Raw genomic sequence first — 19,613 nt, forward strand, 5'->3', positions numbered from 1 at the left:
CACCAGCAAAATGTCGGAATAAGGACGTTGAGCAGTGAAATGACGGTAATACCATCGGGTTTTCTTAGCTTTGCCCTTATGTGACAAATCCCGCCGGGCCCATCACTTTAGGTTGGATTTTATCGTAACACGATATTATCTGCTTTAATCCTCAATCACGTCTGAGAACTCACATGAAAACTTCCTAGTAGAGATTGCTCATGCACGAACTTGCTTAAGTTCAAAGTTCCGATGAAAACTGAAACTAGTGAGTTTCCAAAAAGCCTCGTACAGAAATATAAATATATAAAGCTCACAGATCCGCGATGTGGATGTCACATTCTGTGTGCAGTCAATTGCCGGTTTTACCCATTGATCCCAAGGGTTCTGAGTCCCTTGTTTCTCTGCTTCCGTTCTTCTCTTTCACTTTACCTTTCAGCTCTCCATTTTCTGCTTTCCTCAACCGGGTTTTCCTTGGCCGTCGTTGTGCGCTCTGATTTCTCTCAATTTCTTCCTTTTCGTTTCGCGAAATAATCTCCGGCGAGACACGATCTTTGATTTTTGCAATCATTGTTGGCTCTTCTTGTCTGTTTTTGGCTGCCATCCGTACGTTGGATCGTCATTTTCTTTTGAATTTCAGGGGATTCAGGTTTTTATTTTTTTGGAACTTTTGTATGCAGCTTTGGAAGACATTTATGCGTAAGGTGAGAAACTTTGGTTGCTCGCTTTTGGGTTTTATTGTAGAATTAAGTTTTTCTATATATATATATATATTTTATTTTTAAGAGTTACATTCGTGGGAATTCATTTATTCTTCTTTTTTTTCTGCAGCTGGAAAATGCCACCTGATGTGAGATTATAATTAAATATGAATATCAAAATGGGTTTTCTGTGCAAATTTTCTTTTTCTGATTTTTGGGTTTTTGTTTTCAGGTTTTAGCGCCGTCGTTTTCCGAAGCCCTCTCAAGGTAATTTCTGGTGGATTTAGATTTTTGTTTTAAGTTTTATTATATTGGAGTTAAATTCGGTTGCACCTTGGAGTTGGTTTTGTTTAAGTTTATAATGAAGTTGAATTTGGTTGTTTTTTGGGGTTGATTTTGTTTAGTTTTATTTATGCTTTTTAACTTAAGGAGTAAATAGGTCCTCATTACACAACCAATGTACCACTTAGATACATATATGTATAAGTGAAAGGTCAGACTGATACATTTTGGACAAGTGTATCAGAAGTGTACCTCCGATCTGGAGGAGTTTCTCCATTGAAGTGCTTTAAGATATGCTCAAAGCATTTGACCATCTCTGGGAAAATCATAGAAAAAATTGTTAATCACAATGATGTAGATAGATAAGGAACATCAAGCGTAAACGGGAAATCCAAAAATTTAAGGGTCTGTTTGGTATACTATTTGAAATTTTTTTATCATTTCTCAAAATATTTCTTAAGAATATTTCTTAAAAATTTGATTGGTTTGTGATTTAAAAATTTTAAATCTTACGACTTAAAATAGACAAAGAGATTTAAAAAGAGGGGTCGTAGGAGAGGGAGAAAGATGAGAGAGGAGGAAAGAAAATAAGTGATAATTGAAGGAAAGAGAAAGAAGAGAGGATCGGACGAGATAGAGAGGAAAAAGAGTGAGAGAAAGAACCAAAAGAACGAAGAGAGCAGATTTGAGAAGAGACGAAAAAGGTAAAAAAAAAAAAGAGAGAGAGAAAGAAGAAAAGAGAGAGAGATAGATTTGGAGTGAGAGGGGGAGGAGGGAGAGAAAGTAAATGAGTGAGTTTAAGTTTAAAATCTCTAAAAACTCATTTTTTATGTTTTTAGATAATAGACTATATTTTTTAGTTAGTCTTGAATTCAGTTTTTGAAAATAGTCCTACCAAACAAGTTTTTAAGGCTTAAAACTTAAAAATTGTTTTTGAGTTTAAAAAGTTGGATTCAAGTAGAGTACCAAACAAGCCCTAACTGGCTCACAATCTGACTTGGGACAACCAGAGTTTTTCCATCTATACACCTTATATGGTTATAGTAATTCATGGCCTCCCAGCCATAGGGAAGAACGACAGAAGTGCCAACTTTCGGGATATTGATTCGAGACAACATAGTGGCACTTGTTCTGTATGATGACAGAAACTGGATCTCATCCTGTCTTGGGGGACCTTTGGTAGGCAAATGATGCCTTTGTCCAACCTAATGCAGTGTTAGCCAAAAATTGTGTATGTTTTATGCCTGCGCCTGCTTATTACTTTTGGAGCCAATTCCAATCAAATTTGAGCATTTCATATTTTTTTTTATCGGTTTTACCTGAAAGGGGAATATCCAGAAGATAACAGGAGGGCAATTCAACAATGTTCATGCATAAGGAATCCATGGCCTAAGAGAAACCCATCTCCAGGTTCATCATAAATTGACAATCAAGCCCCGTGCAGCTAAGGCCTCAAAAAGCTATATCGAGCACTATGGAAGACGCGATATCATCAACTTTTGTTTCAGGCTGGGCATGGCTCCCGAGCGACCTTCTACATTTGATTGTAGAAAAGTTGATACCAACCTCTGACTATATCCGATTTGGTGCAGTTTGTAAGCATTGGCAATCAGTCGCTTTGCTTCAGAAGCAGCGGCGCCTCAAATCACATCAACAACAGCTTCCAATGCTGATTATTCCCAGCAAAGACAACATCAATGATAGGCGTGGCTTGTATAGTGTCATGCATGGTAAGAATTGTGGCTTTGAGTTGTATGTGCCTTACAACAACAGGTGCTGCGGTTCTTCCCACGGTTGGTTGGCTTGTGTGAATGACAATTTCGGGGTAAATCTCTTCAACCCTTTTATCAAACGTACCATTCTCCTTCCACCAGTAACCAAAGTCCCCCAGGACATACGAAAACATGCTTATAGAAGAGATCACTACATTAAGAAGGTTGTATTGTCTGCAGACCCTTCTTTGTGTCCAAATGATTACGAGGTTGTGGCACTTTTCGATTGTAATGGAACCAGAATAGCTCATATCAAGTCAGGGGACAATGCTTGGACTCACATAGATCAAACAATCAGATATTTTTATGGTCTGCATCAAATAATAGGATTCGATGATGTACTATACTATAGAGGCCAGTTTCTTGCTGCTAGTCGGGAGGGTGGAGTTTTTTCGATTAACATTAGCAATGACTCAACTCATAAGCCTCATGTAAGTATAGTTTTACCAATAGTTCCAAGTATTGATGACAAAGCATACCTTGTGGAATCGTCCCAGGGAGATCTTTTGCTGGTCAGGAAGTTCCAAAGTTTGAATTACAGCGAGTGTTTCATTGAAAACTTTAGCTTCAAGGTTTTCAAGCTGTTCAGTGCTTCCGGGGGTAGAACTGGACCCGAATGGATCGAGGAGATTGAGAGTATTGGAGATGATGCTTTTTTCATGGGTGACAACCAGTCCATATGTGTCTCTGCTTCAGACTTTCCAGGATGTCAGCCGAATTCCATATACTTCTGCATTGATGATCGGGTGGGTGTGGCTTATGAGGAAGCTCAAGGATCTCTTGACATGGCAGTTTTCAATTTGGAAAACAGAAGATTCGGAAGACGTTACTACTGCTTAAGCCGTTCGCAGAAGAACATGCCGCCATCTATTTGGATTTTGCCCACCATGGTGTGAAAACGATGTTTTGTATGACAGAATAACTTCAAGCTCTTCCATGTGATGGAATAATTTGAAGCTCTATATTTCATTTGTGAGTCTAATTGTAAGCTTATGTTAATAGTTATGTTTTTTTTCCTTATAAAAACGATATTGGGGGAGGAAAATACGAACACAGAACCTCGGCTGCAAGAGTAAACACACTTTACTCCTCGAGCTTCAAAACCTTTGCAATTTGTGTGTTATGCTAGTCGGGAGGGTGGCGTTTTTCGATTAATTTTAGCAATGACTCTCCTTTGTATTAAGAATTTGGCCATGTTGAACCATACAAGGAGAAAAAGTCATAACCTTTCACATTGGTTTTGCTGAAATGACAGAATTTCCACCTTGTAACCAACGAGAATTACAATTCAACAACGTCGATTTAATTTACTGATCGGATTTTGCGATTTAATTTACTATGAAGGCCGGTTTCTGGTTGTTAGTTATGACGGTCTGGTTTTTTCGATGAACACCAGCAGTGGCTCGACTGCTAAACCCGATATAATCCTAGTTGTTAAACATGCTCCGCAAGGAGGAGCAACCCTTGTCGAATCGTCCAGTGGGGATCTACTGCTCATCCGGAAGCTTGATGTGTTTGATTTTTGGTTTGGTAAGATGACTCAGGGCTTCAAGGTTTATAGGGTGGAATGTGCTTGCGGGGATAGACCCGAACAAGTGGAGGAGATTGAGAGTATTGGAAATGATGCTTTGTTTTTGGATTACACTGCATCCATGCGTGTGCCTGCTTTGGACTTCCCTGGACGTCAGCCGAATTGCATATACTTCGTCGCTGATGGCCGGACAGGTCATCTTGATGAAGAACCTCAAGGGCCTCTTCACATGGGTGCCTTCAACTTGGAAAACAGAAGAACGGAAACGGACCAGTACTGCATCGATTGTCCAAAGGCGAACATACCACCATCGATCTGGATTTTCCCCACCATTGTGTGAAAAGATGTGACTCAAATTCATCAAACAGATTTCATTGCTGTTTACTGAATCTATCATCTCATCCGTAGCTTAACGCCGAAAAAAATGTATTCAAATTGCAACTGGCTTCCAAAAACAGTATGTATGAAATTATTTGTCTTCAATTTGTGGCACTTCATTCTCAGTAAAGAACATTTAACAAAATTCCAGATCTGCTACAACATCGAAGGGCAGACCGAATAAAAGAACGACAAAACTTATCGTTCATTATCCAGATTGAAACAACAATCCCTCTAAAATTGATTACTCATGCGGAAGAAAAGCGAAGTAAAAACACAGCATAAAAGTAGAGAGGTAAATTTGCAGTTTTGACTACTCCCGTTACATTTTGTGCAGAAGCAATTCATCCGGGTGAACCGCCTGCTGCTGCCATTAGCCAGGATCAATCAATGTGCATCTTCTTCTTCACAAAACTTGGTGTACTTTTCTGCGTCCAACAATTTATTCAGTTCACCACTATCGCTTATCTCGACTTTCATTATCCACCCATCCCCATACGGGCTTGAGTTGACCTAGTTCAGAAAAATGAATCAAACGTTACGACCATGAAGGGTGAGTGGTGAGGAATCTTTGCTGATGTGTCTGTAATGATGCAATGCTCGTACCACATGCATAACTCCAGCAGTTTAAGGGAATTTTCAAAGCTGAAGACTTTGATAGTTTGGAAAAAAACTTAAGGAGAGTTAAAAATTTCTCACAAGACCACTAACTTTACTTTAATCCAAATAAACCTAATAGAATGCAAGTGTCTTCAACTGTTTATCCAAGCCTTGATTGTGTCAAATATTGCGAAGTGGGTTAGCTTAAAACCGATTAATCATTTAGAACTAAGTTTGTTCAATCTTTCAGGAAATTTAGCAAGATGTCTTTTGTTTCTTGACTTCTCAAACAAAAGATGGGGCATCAACAACATTTGTGATGTTAATTTTGAATCATGTCTCTACTTCAGATATAAGAATTTACCCGAATTACAAGTGGTAAAATACTAATAACAATAATGATGACAGAAGTCGTGAAAAGCTCACGACTGAAACCTGGTAGTCAGTTTTTATGCAATTATTATACCAATGGTAGAGAAATAACATAGGATACGGGAACCTACCAAACCAGGGGAGTTGCTAAGCTCTTCATTGACTTCAGTCACTTTTCCCGACACAGGAGAGTAAACATCACTGGTTGCCTTGACACTTTCAACTGCTCCAAAGCCTTCGCCCTGCTTCACAGCAGCCCCCGCTTCCGGCAACTCAACATACACAACATCACCTAAGTGATCTTGCGCATGATCAGTTATTCCAATAGTTGCGGAGTTTCCATCAACTTTCACCCACTCATGAGAATCGGCGTACTTGAGATCTTTCACAACTGTAGTAAACAGAAAAGTAAAATCTGAAACCACCACAAAACTACGGAAAATTTACCATCCACAATCCAAACAGGAATCTAAATAATTCGATCTATCAACATAATAATAACAACTTCTTTCTGAGCTTTGATGCAGAACAGGATACCTCATCAGATAATATCGTCGGGGAAAAACAGAATGAAAATACTGTTTTTTTTTTTTTTTTGGTTGTCATGAAACCGACTCTGAGAATGTTTTAATTGGTTTTTATAGGCAAAATTGCAACGAGAGACGGAAACAGAGATCCATTACCTCCTAAGTAAACATTTTGCTCATTCATAATAAACAACGGATACTTTTATCTAGACACGAACTTGTAATTCCAACAAACGAAATGAAGTCCCGAATATGTATCTGTCAAACACCATTCACAATTCCACAGTACTTCGCAACTGAAGCCAATTCCAATCAAACAAAAACAACTGTTGAAACATAATGGACAGATCATTACACACATCACACTGACATCAACAGATGCAAAAAAACGCAAAAACCCATTAACGTCTTGAAGATTAAATCCAAAACCTACACCAAATCAAACCATTTGCCGAAACACACACACAACCCATCAGTAAAAATCAGATCTTTTATAGCAACATGATGGATCAGGCATTTCAACAAACACATAACGGAGATCCATATCTTCCCCAACAAACAAACCCCATGTTACAAAATACCAAATTCTCAATAATCCCAGTATTAACCAAAAAAATACAAGCAACCCATGTTCAAAAGCATTCATCTTTCACAAAGATCATTGCAGAAACAATAAAGCAAATCAGAAAGAATGAAAAAAAAAAATGATCCAATAGAAGTGGAAATTTTGTGGGTTTTTTGTTTGCTTACCAGAAGCAAATCCTCTGAGGGTGGTTTGGATTCTGAGGTAGGAAGCCGCCCTTGACGCCCACACCAACCTTGAAGCCATTTGTGAAATCCAACACAAAACAAACACTACCGCTCTGTCTCTCTTTAAATATAAAAACTTCACTCCATTTTTATATAGTGGGGTTGGTAGGTTTGCTTTTTAATTTGCTTCCTCTGTCCCTAATTATTTTTATTTTTGTTATAGTATATGGTACATTTGGAATTAAATTAAAAAAAATAGAAATACATGCGAAGGAAACTTTAATGAAAAATTTTCGGTACTGTTTATTTTAATGAAAAATTATATTTTTACATTAAAAAATCAATCATGGTATTATTTATTTTACATTTTATTATGTCGTTATCGTTAAAACTCAAAGTTTTCATTAATTTTCCTAATAATATATTGAGAGAATAAAAAAAAAAGGTCGTACCCAGTGCACAAGACTCCCGTTTTACGCAGGATCTTGGAGAGGTAAATGTCGGCTAACTTTACTCCCATTTATGGAGAGGCTGCTCCTAAGAATATATTAAGAGAATATTTTCAGAAAAATGAAAAGTAAATGGAGATAGGAGGTGGTGGGTCAATTCATCAACAAACCTAATAAGGTTGAAGTTGGTGAGTGTCGTTGTGGCAGAGTGATAGTCTCGGATTATTAATTAATTAATTAATTTTAGTTTGAATGTCACATGGTTCATGGTTGCATGGAAATTTTGTAAGACCAAGCTGGGATCGGTGAGTTTTCTTTTGTTTCTTTCTCCTCTTCCTTTCGCCGTTTTCTTCCCTGGGTTTATTGGCCGATTTGCCTTCTTCTCTCCCCTTTGTTGTCTCTCCTCTGACTTCCTCCAACTTCCAAGCTTCAGTCTCCCTTTGTAGCACTTTGTTGCGATGTTTTGAGTTGGTGTGCTTTGATCTGGTGCTTGCACTGGGTCGGGTGTTCCTTGCACCCCCACATTCTCTTTGTTGTCTGCCCTTGTTGGTAGTGTTGCTCATGGTCTGCCATGAGCTTCTTTCCCTTGGCTGCCGATTCTCTGGTGTCTGTAGCTGACCTTGGTGTGAAGCTTGGCGTTGGTTGCTGATTTCGGTGAGGCGCGGCGTTGTTTGGGGTGCGACTTTGGCTGAATCGACATGCACGGCTGCGGTTTTGGTGGTTGTAGCGGTGGCTATGGCGGAAAACGCGTCGGTTCCGGTTGTTTATGTGTTTCTTTGCTTTAGTCTCACCTTTTGGTTGGGCTTCTGTTGTTTGTTTGTGTTTTTTGTTTTTGGGCCTCTGTGTTGTACATTTTGGGCTCTTATGTTGTAATGCTGGTTGTGGTTAATACTATGGGCAGCCTTGCCCGAATTTCTAAAAAAAAAAAAAAAAAAAAAAAAAATTTACATGTGAAACGACAATCTGACCAAACTTTTTGTTCACTTTCCTCACTTGTTATGACTAATGCGGAGTTCGAAAATCATTTTCTTTTTATTATTATAGTCAAATTAGGTCATAATTTTTCTATTAAGTATGTATTATGTTAGATTATTAATTCGATCCATTACTCATTTTTGTGAAATTCTTGCTACTTTTAGGTGTTATTCTAAAAATTCTTGTAAGCACCGCCAGCTTAGGCGTTAGGTGGATGGTCACTGACCCTATTAATTCTTAGGTGTTTGAAAATTAAATAAGAGCACCCAGACCTGCCTAGGCACTCACCTAGGTAGCGACTCTCACTTAGCCAGAAATTAGATAACTTTTATATTGCATTTTATTTTTTCAATAAATTGTAAGAGACTTCTTAAATACTTGGATGAACACTCATTATATGTTTGTTTTCCATATTTTCAATGTGTTCTAATAGTTTATAATCTATGACACCTAGGCGCTAGGCCCCTACCCATTGCCCAACTAGCACTTAGCGTCTTTTTAAATCTTGTTCTCGTGTGAACTGAACATAATTGCAAGAGGAACGGAATAATAGACTTCCAAGATGGTTGAGTGATCGAACTAACAATTTAACAACATAACAGTTATTCGTGCATGTTAGCTTCTTTCTTGCAGTCTTTAGTCACATAGAGAGATATGGAGCTTTAGCATTTTAGCCATGAGCATACCTTAACAGCTAATGCTTTCTGATGATTTTGATGAAGAGATGGATAGTTAGGATGACAAAATGTAATACTTTGTGATCAGTGTTTACAAAATCCATCCATCAAATAGGTAAAACAGTCCTGACATCCTTGTGCATAGTTCTAATAACAGTACTAACCTGCTCGGTTTGATCATCGCTTGAACACGCTCCAAGAAGTACTTTTGCAGTTTCGACATCTGGATAGCAACCGGCACCAATCATTTCTTCGAAAATTTCCAAGCACCTTGTGTTTAGTTTCTTTATCGGGTATGCTCCAAGCCTCGAAGTCCATGTCACAACATCAGATTTCAAGTTTTTGAGTGGAAGCGACTGAAAGAGCTCTTCCATCTCGTCGAAAAATCCTGCCCTTCCGTATATGTTAATCAAGATGTTTTATGTACTGATATCAGCTGCAGAAGGTCCTTTTTCCATTGCTGTCATAACTTCCTCCATCTTTTCTAACTGACCCAACCGGCCATACAGATTTAATATGCTGTTGATGACGAAAGTGTCTAGCTCCAGCCCGGACACTTGTATCTGGTTAACAATGTCCTCACATTTAGCTACGTTGCCAGCTTTGGAGTAGGCGGATAAAAGTAGCATATGGGATTTCTCTGTCGGGGTTATTCCTAATCGCTTCATCTCTTCAAACGTAGCTTGTGCATCTGATATAAAAACAGACTCGTTCGTTATAGTTTCAATCACGAACACAATTTTGCCTTGAATCAATGTCATTTCATCGTCATGTGAAATGAGTAAAGATCAAATTATTTCAAGCAAATGAGTGAAAAGTATGAGGTCTAATTGTTATTCTTTACCTTCATGAAGACCAACGCTTCCATATGCATCTACCATGATATAATACGAAGCTCTATCAGGTTCACACCCATGCGCTGCATGAGGGAGAAAATTTCTGCAGCTCCCTAAGGAAACCCTGCACGACTGTAGGGAGCAACATCTTGTAGAAGTTGGGGTGTATACTGCTGCTTATCGTGCAATGAAAGTTTTGTACAGTTACTTGATCAAACTGCTCTAACTAAACTACAAAATTTAATCAGATCATAACCTGTAAGCTTCCATAAGGGCATTATACGCGTACACATCTGGCTCGTGCCCTGCTTCTTGCGTTTGCTCAAAAACTTCTTCCGCTTTGTCACAAAGTCCTTCCCTACCAAATGCATTTACCAAAGCCGTATACGCGCATATTTCTGTTAATGCAACTATACCTCAGAAAGTATTGAGCAAACAAGTTATTAAAGGGTCTAAATCTTTACCATGATGTTAGGGAAAAATTGCCCATGAGTCATGACAGAGTGACGAAAACTGCAGTAAGGCCAATCACATTGGCCATTTGTGAACAGAAAGGAAAAGGCAATTAAATGGAACTTGAAGCAGTAAAGCTCCGAAAGCGAAATTTAATGTCAGAAGTTGTGAAAGCCATGAGTCTTGAAACAAATAAGAAAGAGAGAATCAAGGAAATAGTAAACACAAAACAATGCACCCTCCTCGATACTGTGAAGCAGTCGAGTCAAGCTTGAAATTTTAAGCTAGTATTGACTAGTTTTCGCATACACCCATTACAAACCAATGATACAGAAACAGTACGCTTTTGAGTACGCATTCAGAAGCCGGGAATCAGAGAGTGAGTGAAGGGAGAAGGAGCACACATGAACGCTTGGAAATTGGAGGAGGAGGAGGAGGAGGAGCTTCCAGTCTGGTATTCTGTGAGAAGAAGATAGTGTTTGATGGCATGCAGGAAGGGTGAGGACAAAACATGTGAATTTTCAAAATATCTCACACCTTATATATATAAAGGACAATACAACATCTTATCTTTCTTTTCTCTTGTTCTTACTTACCCGCCTAGCTTTAATCCAAATTTTACTCTTTTGCTAACGTTTGAATAAAACCATCTGTTAATTCATCTGTGCTAGGTTAAAGATATGCCATTCTTAAACAGAAAATGTCGTTTTGGGATCGCTGACCAACTAGTTCTTAGTGTAGCGGTGCTTATTTTAATGGTAGAACAGACGTCAAGTTCAAATAGAAAATAATACCGAGGTTGGTTCGAGTATTTGGGAATGTATGCGAATGTGAAGTAAATCCGTTCTCGGCTATGACCTAATGGGAATAGCAAGTACGGTTTTGAAAACGAAAATGTTATCAAACGGCCCGTAACATTTTGAAAATTAAGGATGGCAACAACAGATTAAGTTCCACTTTAAATTCATAAATGGAGAGTTAATAAGCATTGTACAAATTTTGGGGCAAAAGTAAACGTGTTAACGCATTTCAAAGCTGTTCACAATGAGCTCAGGAATTGTAAGGCTTAAGGCTACAAATAATGGCAATACAATGCTGCTTGAGCTCAAGAAGTCTGCGACTCGGTTCCTAAAGATTCACAGCACAATCATATACCAAATCGTTCTTGCTTAATACGCAACCATCTTGCAACATAAATTGGACTTTTAAAAGTTTTGTTTTTTCGAATTTTCCGCTGCAACAGCCACACTACTCAACCTCAGCCAAATAATCTTCAATCTCTGCTGGGGTCAGCACTCTGCAATAAGGTAAGCATAAAAATTAATTAGAAATACACTCCGATGGGCAATGAGCAATCATTTATAAGTACCAATTATGATTAAAGGACACTAGTGCGGTGTCACGGGCTTGGCACACACCTAATGTGTTCATCTCTTCGGTGTCTATACCAAGTACATTAAAAACAAAGGTTTTGCTTCTAAACACAGTCCAGATGCAGTTACCCCTTCTTTTATAGCAGTTGGAAATAATTTCAACTTTGTGAAATCAAAGCTAATCCTTTAGCACTTGGCTACTTTAAAGTTGAGTAAGTTGGCTCCTTGGACCTAAATAAGGATAGGGGGAGGTGAAGGGTTCTCTTCTTTAATGCGTTGACATAGTACTTTTATTTTTCATTGGATTTTGCATGCCACGTGTATGTTAACTAACATGCATCCTATATCTCGCTAAAGTATTTTCTGCAATCAAAACTATATTTAGTAAATTGACTTAAGAGCAAAGATGCCTCGGCAGGAAGTAAAGATGGAGCTTAACCTGAACTTTTTGTCTGTGCCAATAATCCCAATCTCAATGTTTTTTCCTGAGATTTGTCCTTCAAATCTGCATCAAATATGAAGCAACTACTTATACCGCTGACGGATAAAACAAAGTTTCTTCCACTTTCTGTGGCTCCTAAGCATTGTGTATTTATAAAAGAAAAAATAAAAACATAAATTCTGGAAGTTAATGGTTATGTTATATACCCTTCCTTCAAAGTCAAAATAGCCGTGTGCACAGCATCATCAAGCTCCATATCTTCAGTATACCTATTAGAAAAGAATAATAAAGAAACACACTTCACATTTGAGGACTATAAAGAAATTGAGGCCGAAATTTTAATTTTATCCAGCATAAACCATGTCTGACTATTCAACCAGAAAACAGAAAAACACGTCTGAGTACCTCTTCTCAAGAAAAGTTTTTGCATTTGAGACATTCTTCCCCATTGCAGAGGCTTTCCATGAGAAATATGAACCGGAAGGATCAACCTACAGAGAAATATAAATTAACCATATCAATAGTAGTAGAATTAGCAGAATTAGCAATCATATAACTGTCAACATAGGACAATATATAATTTTCATTACACTACTATTCCTGACAGGAGTTTCTCCTCTCCGCCCATCCAAAATAGAGTTAAGATTCAAGAAAACTAAAAGCACACAGAAGTACAACCCATTGCATGAAGAGGTTGAAATGACTAAATCAGCTCAAGCAAGATTACTAATGGTCAATTTAACAACCTAATTTTTGTTAAAAGCAACACATTCCACATATTAGATATTTCTACGCCTGCAAAAAAATTTGTTTAACAAACTAACAAAGCTAAATATTGGGCAGCAGCAACCCAACCAAATATGTTACAAGAATTTGTTCCAAACTCTTTCAACTTTAAATTGAGATGTACTTTCCATAGATGGCATTGTAATTTGCAACCAGAAACAACAAATAGCGAAAAAGTTAACAAGAAAATAACACATTGGAAAATGAAAATACCTGGTATAGTTGGGGACCACTGTCATCAAACCCGGCAACCAGAAGAGATACTCCAAATGGCCTTACACCACTACAAAAGAAGGAACGAAAAATATTTCAGTAAATTTCATAATATGAATATCCTTTAGTTACTCATCTTCAAGTTCAACTACTCAAACTCAGCTGCAATTGCCTTAAATAATAAATCTCACAAGCAGGAACCCTTATGAACTTTCAAAAGTTATACTTCTCATAATTTATCACCTTTTATATTCTCTCGTCTCACTCTCACACACACAAGCAATATCTTATACCGTTGCCCAAGACTTGCAATTTTGTAGTGACCGAATGCAAGTGTTTTAGTTATAAGTCCAAACACTAAAGATTTTGGAAAAGGATCCAATATCGTACAAGACATACTAAGGTACTCGGTGCTCAATGCTTGAACAAGGTTACTTCTTCCACACTTGAACCCATGAGCCATCACAAAATTATTGTGGGTCCAAATGTTCGAGAAAAAACCTCCCATTCAAAGAGCACCTTACACCTGTAAAACTTGACTACAAAGTGTTTACCATGGGTGACATTAAAAAGCTAACATCATCTAGAGACCATTGGTCACAGATATGACGAAAAGATTTCTCAATGTGACGAAAAATGGGCCTAGGCCTTGTGTATCAAAAAATAAACCACAATTTATATAGATATATAGTGTGTGATAATTACCCAGATTGTGTGAACTCCTGCATAACAGCCGCAGTTTCCCTCACAAGTTGAGTAACAGGGATAGGTTCCTAGAAACATGATAGTTTTACACAAGTTATAACCTTTGCAATATACAAGAGCACTTATTATTATAGTTCGCAAGAACTTGACAAGGGAATGATGACCATTTGTCACATCACATATTAAAAATAACTAATCAAATAGGAGAGGAGAAAAACTCAATACCTTATATAATCTGTGATATTGTTCTGCCTGCTTCCTGCTTTTTCGGACCAAGACTCGAAAATCAGGACCCATACCGCTGCAGGAGAGAAAGTAATGGTAAGAATACCTATAGACTGAATGAAGATAAATAATAGATTCAACAAAGACACAAAACATTAGGACACTGGAACTGTTGTCAAAAGACAAAAGTAAGGGTCTCGTGTCTATCCAAACGTGATCATTCAGAAGCCAGAATTGTATTCTCTCAATGCAAGTTCATGAATGCAGTGTCTTCTACATTTCTTCAGTTAAACTCGCACTTATCACACAGTATTGCACATCCAACACATGACCCATCCTCACATCAATAATATGGTCCTTTAAAATCTATATATAACAGTAGAAAGCTGATATCAATAATATGGTCCTTTAAAATCTATATATCACAGTAGAAAGCTGATCAAGTTTCTCTAAACTCAAAGGTATCGAATTCATCACTAGAGTAATACTGTCTCTTGAAATTGTAGGTAACTCGATATTCCTCTAGGCTGAGCTTTCTAATGCTAGCTATATGATATTATACCCAAGTCTCTAATACACATGACCTTGTAAACCATGTTTAGGGGCCCAAGGTTATAGAACTTTACAAGAAGAGCAAGGACCAACGACTAGAAAGTCCACAAAACAAAGCATCATTAATTATCCTTACACTAAGTATTAGATGCAACATCTTCTTTATGAAGGAACTCAGTACTAAGAAAAAGCAAGCCTCGTGACAGGAATCAGCCAGAAAGCAAACCTGTAAACAAGTCCAATATTGGGTGTCAAACTCTGTATTTTTTGAACCTGGCCAAAGAAGACACATCATTAGAAACGACCATCTTAGGAGAGAAAACTTGTGTGACTCTGAAACTAAGAAAGTAGAGCAATTTACAATGCATCACAGTAATGACAGTTTATTGTAAAACAGAGCTCTAGAGAAAGGAAAGAAAAAAATAAAATAAAATAAAAACTGTTCAGACCAGGAAAGGGGAAAATTAACTATGCCGATCATACCATACACAAGAGAAACAACCCTATGAAAACAAAATGTTGTTCGAGGACATAGATATTATACAACGCACGCTCGGGGTTCCATAAGTTACGCAATGCTAAAAGTGATACAAACTTATAATCACCATATGAGTCACTCACTACAAACACTAAGCAATGTAACTAACATAAACAAATATAATGAATATTAAAATAAGATTGTTTAAAATGATTGAAACTTTAAATGGAAAACATAAAGAGTAACCACGAGTGACTTACGGATGCTTCATCAACCAAGATTGAAGGTAGCTTCTTCTCGGTTGCAATAACAACTCCATTAGCAGCTGCAGTAACCAGGTAAACACACAATTAAACAACCCAACTTTTAAAATTTCTATTCAACTAAATACCAGATAATACTTTTGAGCCATCAAAAAAATTGATACCCAAATAAAGAATGCATCTTTTCATCCAGATTCTACTAATATTTCAATAAGGAGATTCAGCAAACCGAATGGATTGTAAGTACTGAGTGCATTATTACCCTTGATCCCGAGAGAGGTTTGGCCCGACCCGACTGCCGTCAAAGCGTGCTCGATCTGCACTAGCTTCCCTGAAGGACTGCTCACCATACACCGCAAATAAATCAGAAAATACAAAAACCCAACTAAATTTCCAGAGAGAGAGAGAGAAAGAGAGAGAGATACCTGAAAGTGGTGAGAGAAAATGAGTACTGGCTGTCTCCCATTGTTTTCTAGAGAGAGAAAGACTGAAGCTTTTCTTTTTTTCTTCTGAGAATCGGAGAGAGAGATTTGGGGTGGTTTTGGCAGAAAGAATGGAAGGGGGTCTAAAACTGGAGCTTTACTTGTTGGAGAAGAAGGTTTTGATTGGGCTTTGTGGCCCAAAAATGTGACCCGACCCGAGCCTGTTTAGAGTTTTTTTTTTAACTTTCTTTTATTTTTTGGTTTTCTTTAGAAGACGAAGGAAGAGGAAAAACCCTTCTTCTCCATCACGAAAGCATATCATAAATCAGACCATCCCTCTCTGCAGAAGCAGCACTCATCGCATTGAAGCAAATCGCGTACTAATTCGGTAACTCTCTCTCTCTCTCTCTCTTTCTCTCTCTACAGGCACATATGGTGGTGTAGGTCTCTGTGATTCTACTGAATGGCGAGTGAGAGTGGATAAAGAACTGAGCTTTTGATTTCTCGCGATTTCTCACTATTTTCTGTTTGGGTTCCGGGAAATTTCAAAATTTTACCACTGTAATCCCGATCATATTTAGCATAGAATGTAGTTGGGTAAAACCCCTTTTGCTGGTTTACCGAGCTAGGGATGGATCTGTATGTAATCTCTGATAGAAATTTTGTGTTTTATTACTGCTGATTCAGATCAATCTCAAAGTTCCAATCAGACCAAAATGTTTCTCACAAGGTGAATTGCATTTTTGAGGATTTTTTGAAGTGAATTATTTATCTCGAATTATGTATAATATGTATATACTTATTTTCTTATTGATTTGATTGTGGGGTTTGTGCGTGTTGTGAAGGACTGAGTATGACAGAGGAGTAAACACTTTCTCCCCCGAAGGCAGGTTGTTTCAGGTTGAGTATGCCATCGAGGCCATCAAGGTACTTAACCTTATTAATCCTTGCCTTCGAACAAATTAAAAAATCTTAATAAGTTTTAGCTGTATTTATAAATAAAAGGTAGGATTTCGAGTAGTTGGTGTTATAAAGTTATTGGTTTTGATGTATTACATACAGTTGGGTTCGACTGCAATTGGGCTAAAGACGAAAGAAGGTGTTGTGCTTGCTGTGGAGAAGCGCATCACTTCGCCTTTGCTGGTCTGTAAACTCTCTCTTTATATGACTTCTATGTACTTACCAATTTTTACTTTTTGTTGTTAATAGTTTTTATGGCTATATTTCAAACCAAAGCTGCTAGACCATATCTTCTCAAACAAAATTAAATTCCTATGAGGTTGTTTCAAATGTATGTAATAGCATCTCTTGATTTTTTGGAAGTTGACTTGTTATAGATCCTTTGTCCTTCAACACTTGGTACTTTTTGTGTCTGGTGTTTGCAAATTGTCAGTATCTTGTCGTTTAAGAAACATGCTTACATTAGGAGCAGTAAAGCCTCTGAAAGGTTTATATGATATCTCATCTTAAAATTGTATTGGGTGGATCAACTTTTGTCTTCCAAAATGTTTCCTTTGTCCTCTCTCTCTCTCTCTCTCCTCGTTTTTCATGGATATAGTTGTTCATTTTTCAAACTCTAGAGATTCGCAGTTTCATTGATGAATGCTACTCTATACTGTTTGCATTCAGGAACCCAGCAGTGTGGAGAAAATTATGGAAATTGATGACCATATAGGATGTGCCATGAGTGGACTGATTGCTGATGCTCGTACACTTGTTGAACATGCACGAGTTGAAACTCAGGTAATTTTCTTGGTGGTTACACACATTGATCTCCTAACCTTTTTACTGGTTTACTAACTTCCAGTTTTTGCAGAATCATAGGTTCTCCTATGGTGAGCCAATGACTGTGGAGTCTACAACACAAGCTCTTTGTGACCTTGCCCTACGATTTGGTGAAGGTGATGAAGAGTCCATGGTAATAGCCATTTCATTTCTTAGTTTATATGAAAATTTTATATGAAATTTCATGTTTTTAATCTTTAGTCAAATAATTAAGTTTGCTTACTTTGGGAAATGGTAATATAATATTATACTCATCTTCGTTAAAGTTTATTGAACTTTTGTGTTCATTTTATAGCAATTTATGATCAAGCACTTCAGGATGAAAGTCTAGAGTTTTTTAAGATACCTGTTTACCTTTGAGAAAGAGATAAACCATGATATACTTGGCATCATTTTTTATATTAGTGAAGTATCTTTTGGCACTATACAACATTCCCTTTGTACTGTTCCTGTATTCTTATTGATATGTAATACACCATTGCTATGTGCTTGGCTCTTTATATTCTTTTTTGCAGTCTCGACCATTTGGGGTATCTCTCCTAATTGCTGGTCATGATGAGCACGGGCCCAGCTTGTAAGTGATACTTGATCTACTTTGTCTTGCAGTATTCGACATGTATAAACATTGATAGGTGATAAGATGCTTTATAAAACTGAAAAATAAAAAACTCCCAAATCGTTGCTTCTGTTTCGTACATCCTCTTCTCTTTCAAGTACTCATTTTTTTCTCTGAATTAAGTCTGTTTCCTGTCGCTGCAGGTACCACACCGATCCATCTGGCACATTTTGGCAGTGCAATGCAAAAGCTATTGGTTCAGGTTCGGAGGGAGCAGACAGCTCTCTTCAAGAGCAATACAACAAGGTATCTTTGCTTGTTTTAAGTTTAACTGATGTATTCTTATTTCTATAAACATTTCTTACCGGGTCAACCGACCTGTCAACCTTCTCAGTAAGGAGTATGAAATGGTTCTACACATGATTGACCTTCTAGGTCGAAGCCATTTAAAACATTTTTTTTTTACTATTTTATGGTAGAAACAAGATATGGAGGAACTTCTTCTTCATGCTTTTTCAACTATATAGGTTAATATTTTCACGTATTGATGGTTTTCAGGACTTGACTCTTCAAGAAGCTGAGACAATTGCTCTGTCTATCCTTAAGCAAGTTATGGAAGAAAAGGTGACGCTTTATAATAGATATAGGTTTTGTATGCGTACTTTACTTGAGCGTTGTTCTAATTTGCATAGGATTTACACTGATCGACCTATGGTACTGTTTTCAGGTGACACCCAACAATGTAGATATCGCAAAGGTTTCTCCAACATATCATCTGTACACCCCCTCTGAGGTGGAGGCCGTCATTGCTCGCCTATAAGTTCTCGTGTTTCTCTGAATCGAATTTGTTTCTCGTCACTACTGTTTTTGCTAAGTTTAAAGAAATGGATTTCGGATTTGTTTCTGGTTAACCGGTAAAAGTCATTCGGTAGTGCAGTGCAATCCTAAAACATTCCAAGGATATTACCATCTTACTTTGATGAGCAGATGCCTTCCTGCGCTCTAATGAAGGATTTCATGTGAACTCGAAACTTTTTGGCTGTCATTTTGTTTTGTGCACAAATCTGTGGTCAATGCAGGGTAGCAGTTGAAATGTGATGCCTTTTATCTTACTTGCATGTTGAAGTCGGTTTCCGTTTGTGTTTCAACTGAATGCTTGGAATACTACATTTGCTGATCAGAGTAGAATTGCACCGTGCTATTTGACCGCTTTTACGCTCTATACCGGTGTTTGATTGCAGAGCGGTAATTAGATTTGGAGCTATGAAGGCTGTTTCTTTTACAGAACAACAGTCACTCGAATACTTCATAGCTTCGGGTAATTAGATTTGGAGCTATGAAGGCTGTTTAATTTAAATGAGCGGGTAATCGCGGTTACCTATAACCAATGGGTATTTGCCCATCCCTACCCTCGACCAAGAGATAGAGCTCAGAAGTTGATCTCGCTCGGCCGGGCGTTTCAAAATATATCAAGTTAATTGGTTCTTTTGGATGAAAATAACCTTGTGGATTATCAAGTTAATTGGTCCTC

At 37.6% G+C, this 19,613-nt stretch overlaps 4 protein-coding genes across 14 annotated transcripts in view; 2 read left to right on the forward strand and 2 right to left on the reverse strand.

Annotated features, from left to right (window-relative positions):
* LOC103427924 (F-box protein At2g26160-like) overlaps positions 1–3,722 on the forward strand; it is a 4,325-nt gene extending 603 nt beyond the window's left edge. The window contains exons 1-4 of one of the 6 annotated variants that reach the window (XM_008366009.4): positions 1–683; positions 811–829; positions 913–947; positions 2,289–3,722. The exon at positions 1–683 is cut by the window's left edge and continues 603 nt beyond it. In XM_008366009.4, coding sequence (XP_008364231.2) covers positions 2,437–3,630 — 1,194 coding nt within the window. In that variant the 5' untranslated portion in view covers positions 1–683; positions 811–829; positions 913–947; positions 2,289–2,436 and the 3' untranslated portion in view covers positions 3,631–3,722. The remainder of the gene's footprint in view (positions 684–810; positions 830–912; positions 948–2,288) is intronic. The other 5 variants (XM_017330266.3, XM_017330267.3, XM_029102937.2 and 2 more) reach the window with 5 other exon arrangements.
* Positions 3,723–4,711: 989 nt separating this feature from the next.
* LOC103435283 (glycine cleavage system H protein 2, mitochondrial) lies at positions 4,712–10,799 on the reverse strand. Of its 6 annotated transcripts, none has more exons than XM_070822682.1 (7): positions 10,294–10,797; positions 10,086–10,187; positions 9,838–9,961; positions 9,158–9,684; positions 6,893–7,090; positions 5,747–6,006; positions 4,712–5,156 (listed from the first exon to the last, which is right to left on the reverse strand). In XM_070822682.1, exons 5-7 carry the CDS (start codon positions 6,969–6,971, stop codon positions 5,031–5,033), a joined length of 465 nt encoding a protein of 154 aa, XP_070678783.1. In that variant the 5' UTR covers positions 6,972–7,090; positions 9,158–9,684; positions 9,838–9,961; positions 10,086–10,187; positions 10,294–10,797; the 3' UTR covers positions 4,712–5,030. The 6 variants fall into 6 exon arrangements, with proteins under 6 accessions (XP_070678783.1, XP_070678782.1, XP_070678781.1 ...); XM_070822681.1 differs by having other exon boundaries at positions 6,893–9,684; positions 10,294–10,342; positions 10,687–10,766; XM_070822680.1 differs by having other exon boundaries at positions 6,893–9,684; positions 10,294–10,799.
* Positions 10,800–11,279: 480 nt separating this feature from the next.
* Positions 11,280–15,883, reverse strand: LOC103435284 (proteasome subunit alpha type-2-B). The gene is made up of 11 exons (XM_008373669.4): positions 15,745–15,883; positions 15,582–15,658; positions 15,317–15,381; positions 14,805–14,851; positions 14,027–14,102; positions 13,802–13,869; positions 13,097–13,166; positions 12,503–12,588; positions 12,304–12,366; positions 12,095–12,160; positions 11,280–11,579 (listed from the first exon to the last, which is right to left on the reverse strand). The coding sequence occupies exons 1-11, from the start codon at positions 15,783–15,785 to the stop codon at positions 11,531–11,533; spliced, it is 708 nt and encodes a 235-aa protein (XP_008371891.1). The 5' UTR covers positions 15,786–15,883; the 3' UTR covers positions 11,280–11,530.
* Positions 15,884–16,010: 127 nt separating this feature from the next.
* Positions 16,011–19,113, forward strand: LOC103435285 (proteasome subunit alpha type-5). The gene is made up of 10 exons (XM_008373670.4): positions 16,011–16,129; positions 16,429–16,471; positions 16,587–16,668; positions 16,804–16,884; positions 17,371–17,484; positions 17,558–17,659; positions 18,042–18,100; positions 18,286–18,388; positions 18,641–18,706; positions 18,810–19,113. The coding sequence occupies exons 2-10, from the start codon at positions 16,458–16,460 to the stop codon at positions 18,900–18,902; spliced, it is 714 nt and encodes a 237-aa protein (XP_008371892.1). The 5' UTR covers positions 16,011–16,129; positions 16,429–16,457; the 3' UTR covers positions 18,903–19,113.
* Positions 19,114–19,613: the final 500 nt, after the last annotated feature.

Source organism: Malus domestica, chromosome 05, assembly GCF_042453785.1.
Source record: "Malus domestica chromosome 05, GDT2T_hap1".
Lineage (NCBI taxonomy): Eukaryota > Viridiplantae > Streptophyta > Magnoliopsida > Rosales > Rosaceae > Malus > Malus domestica.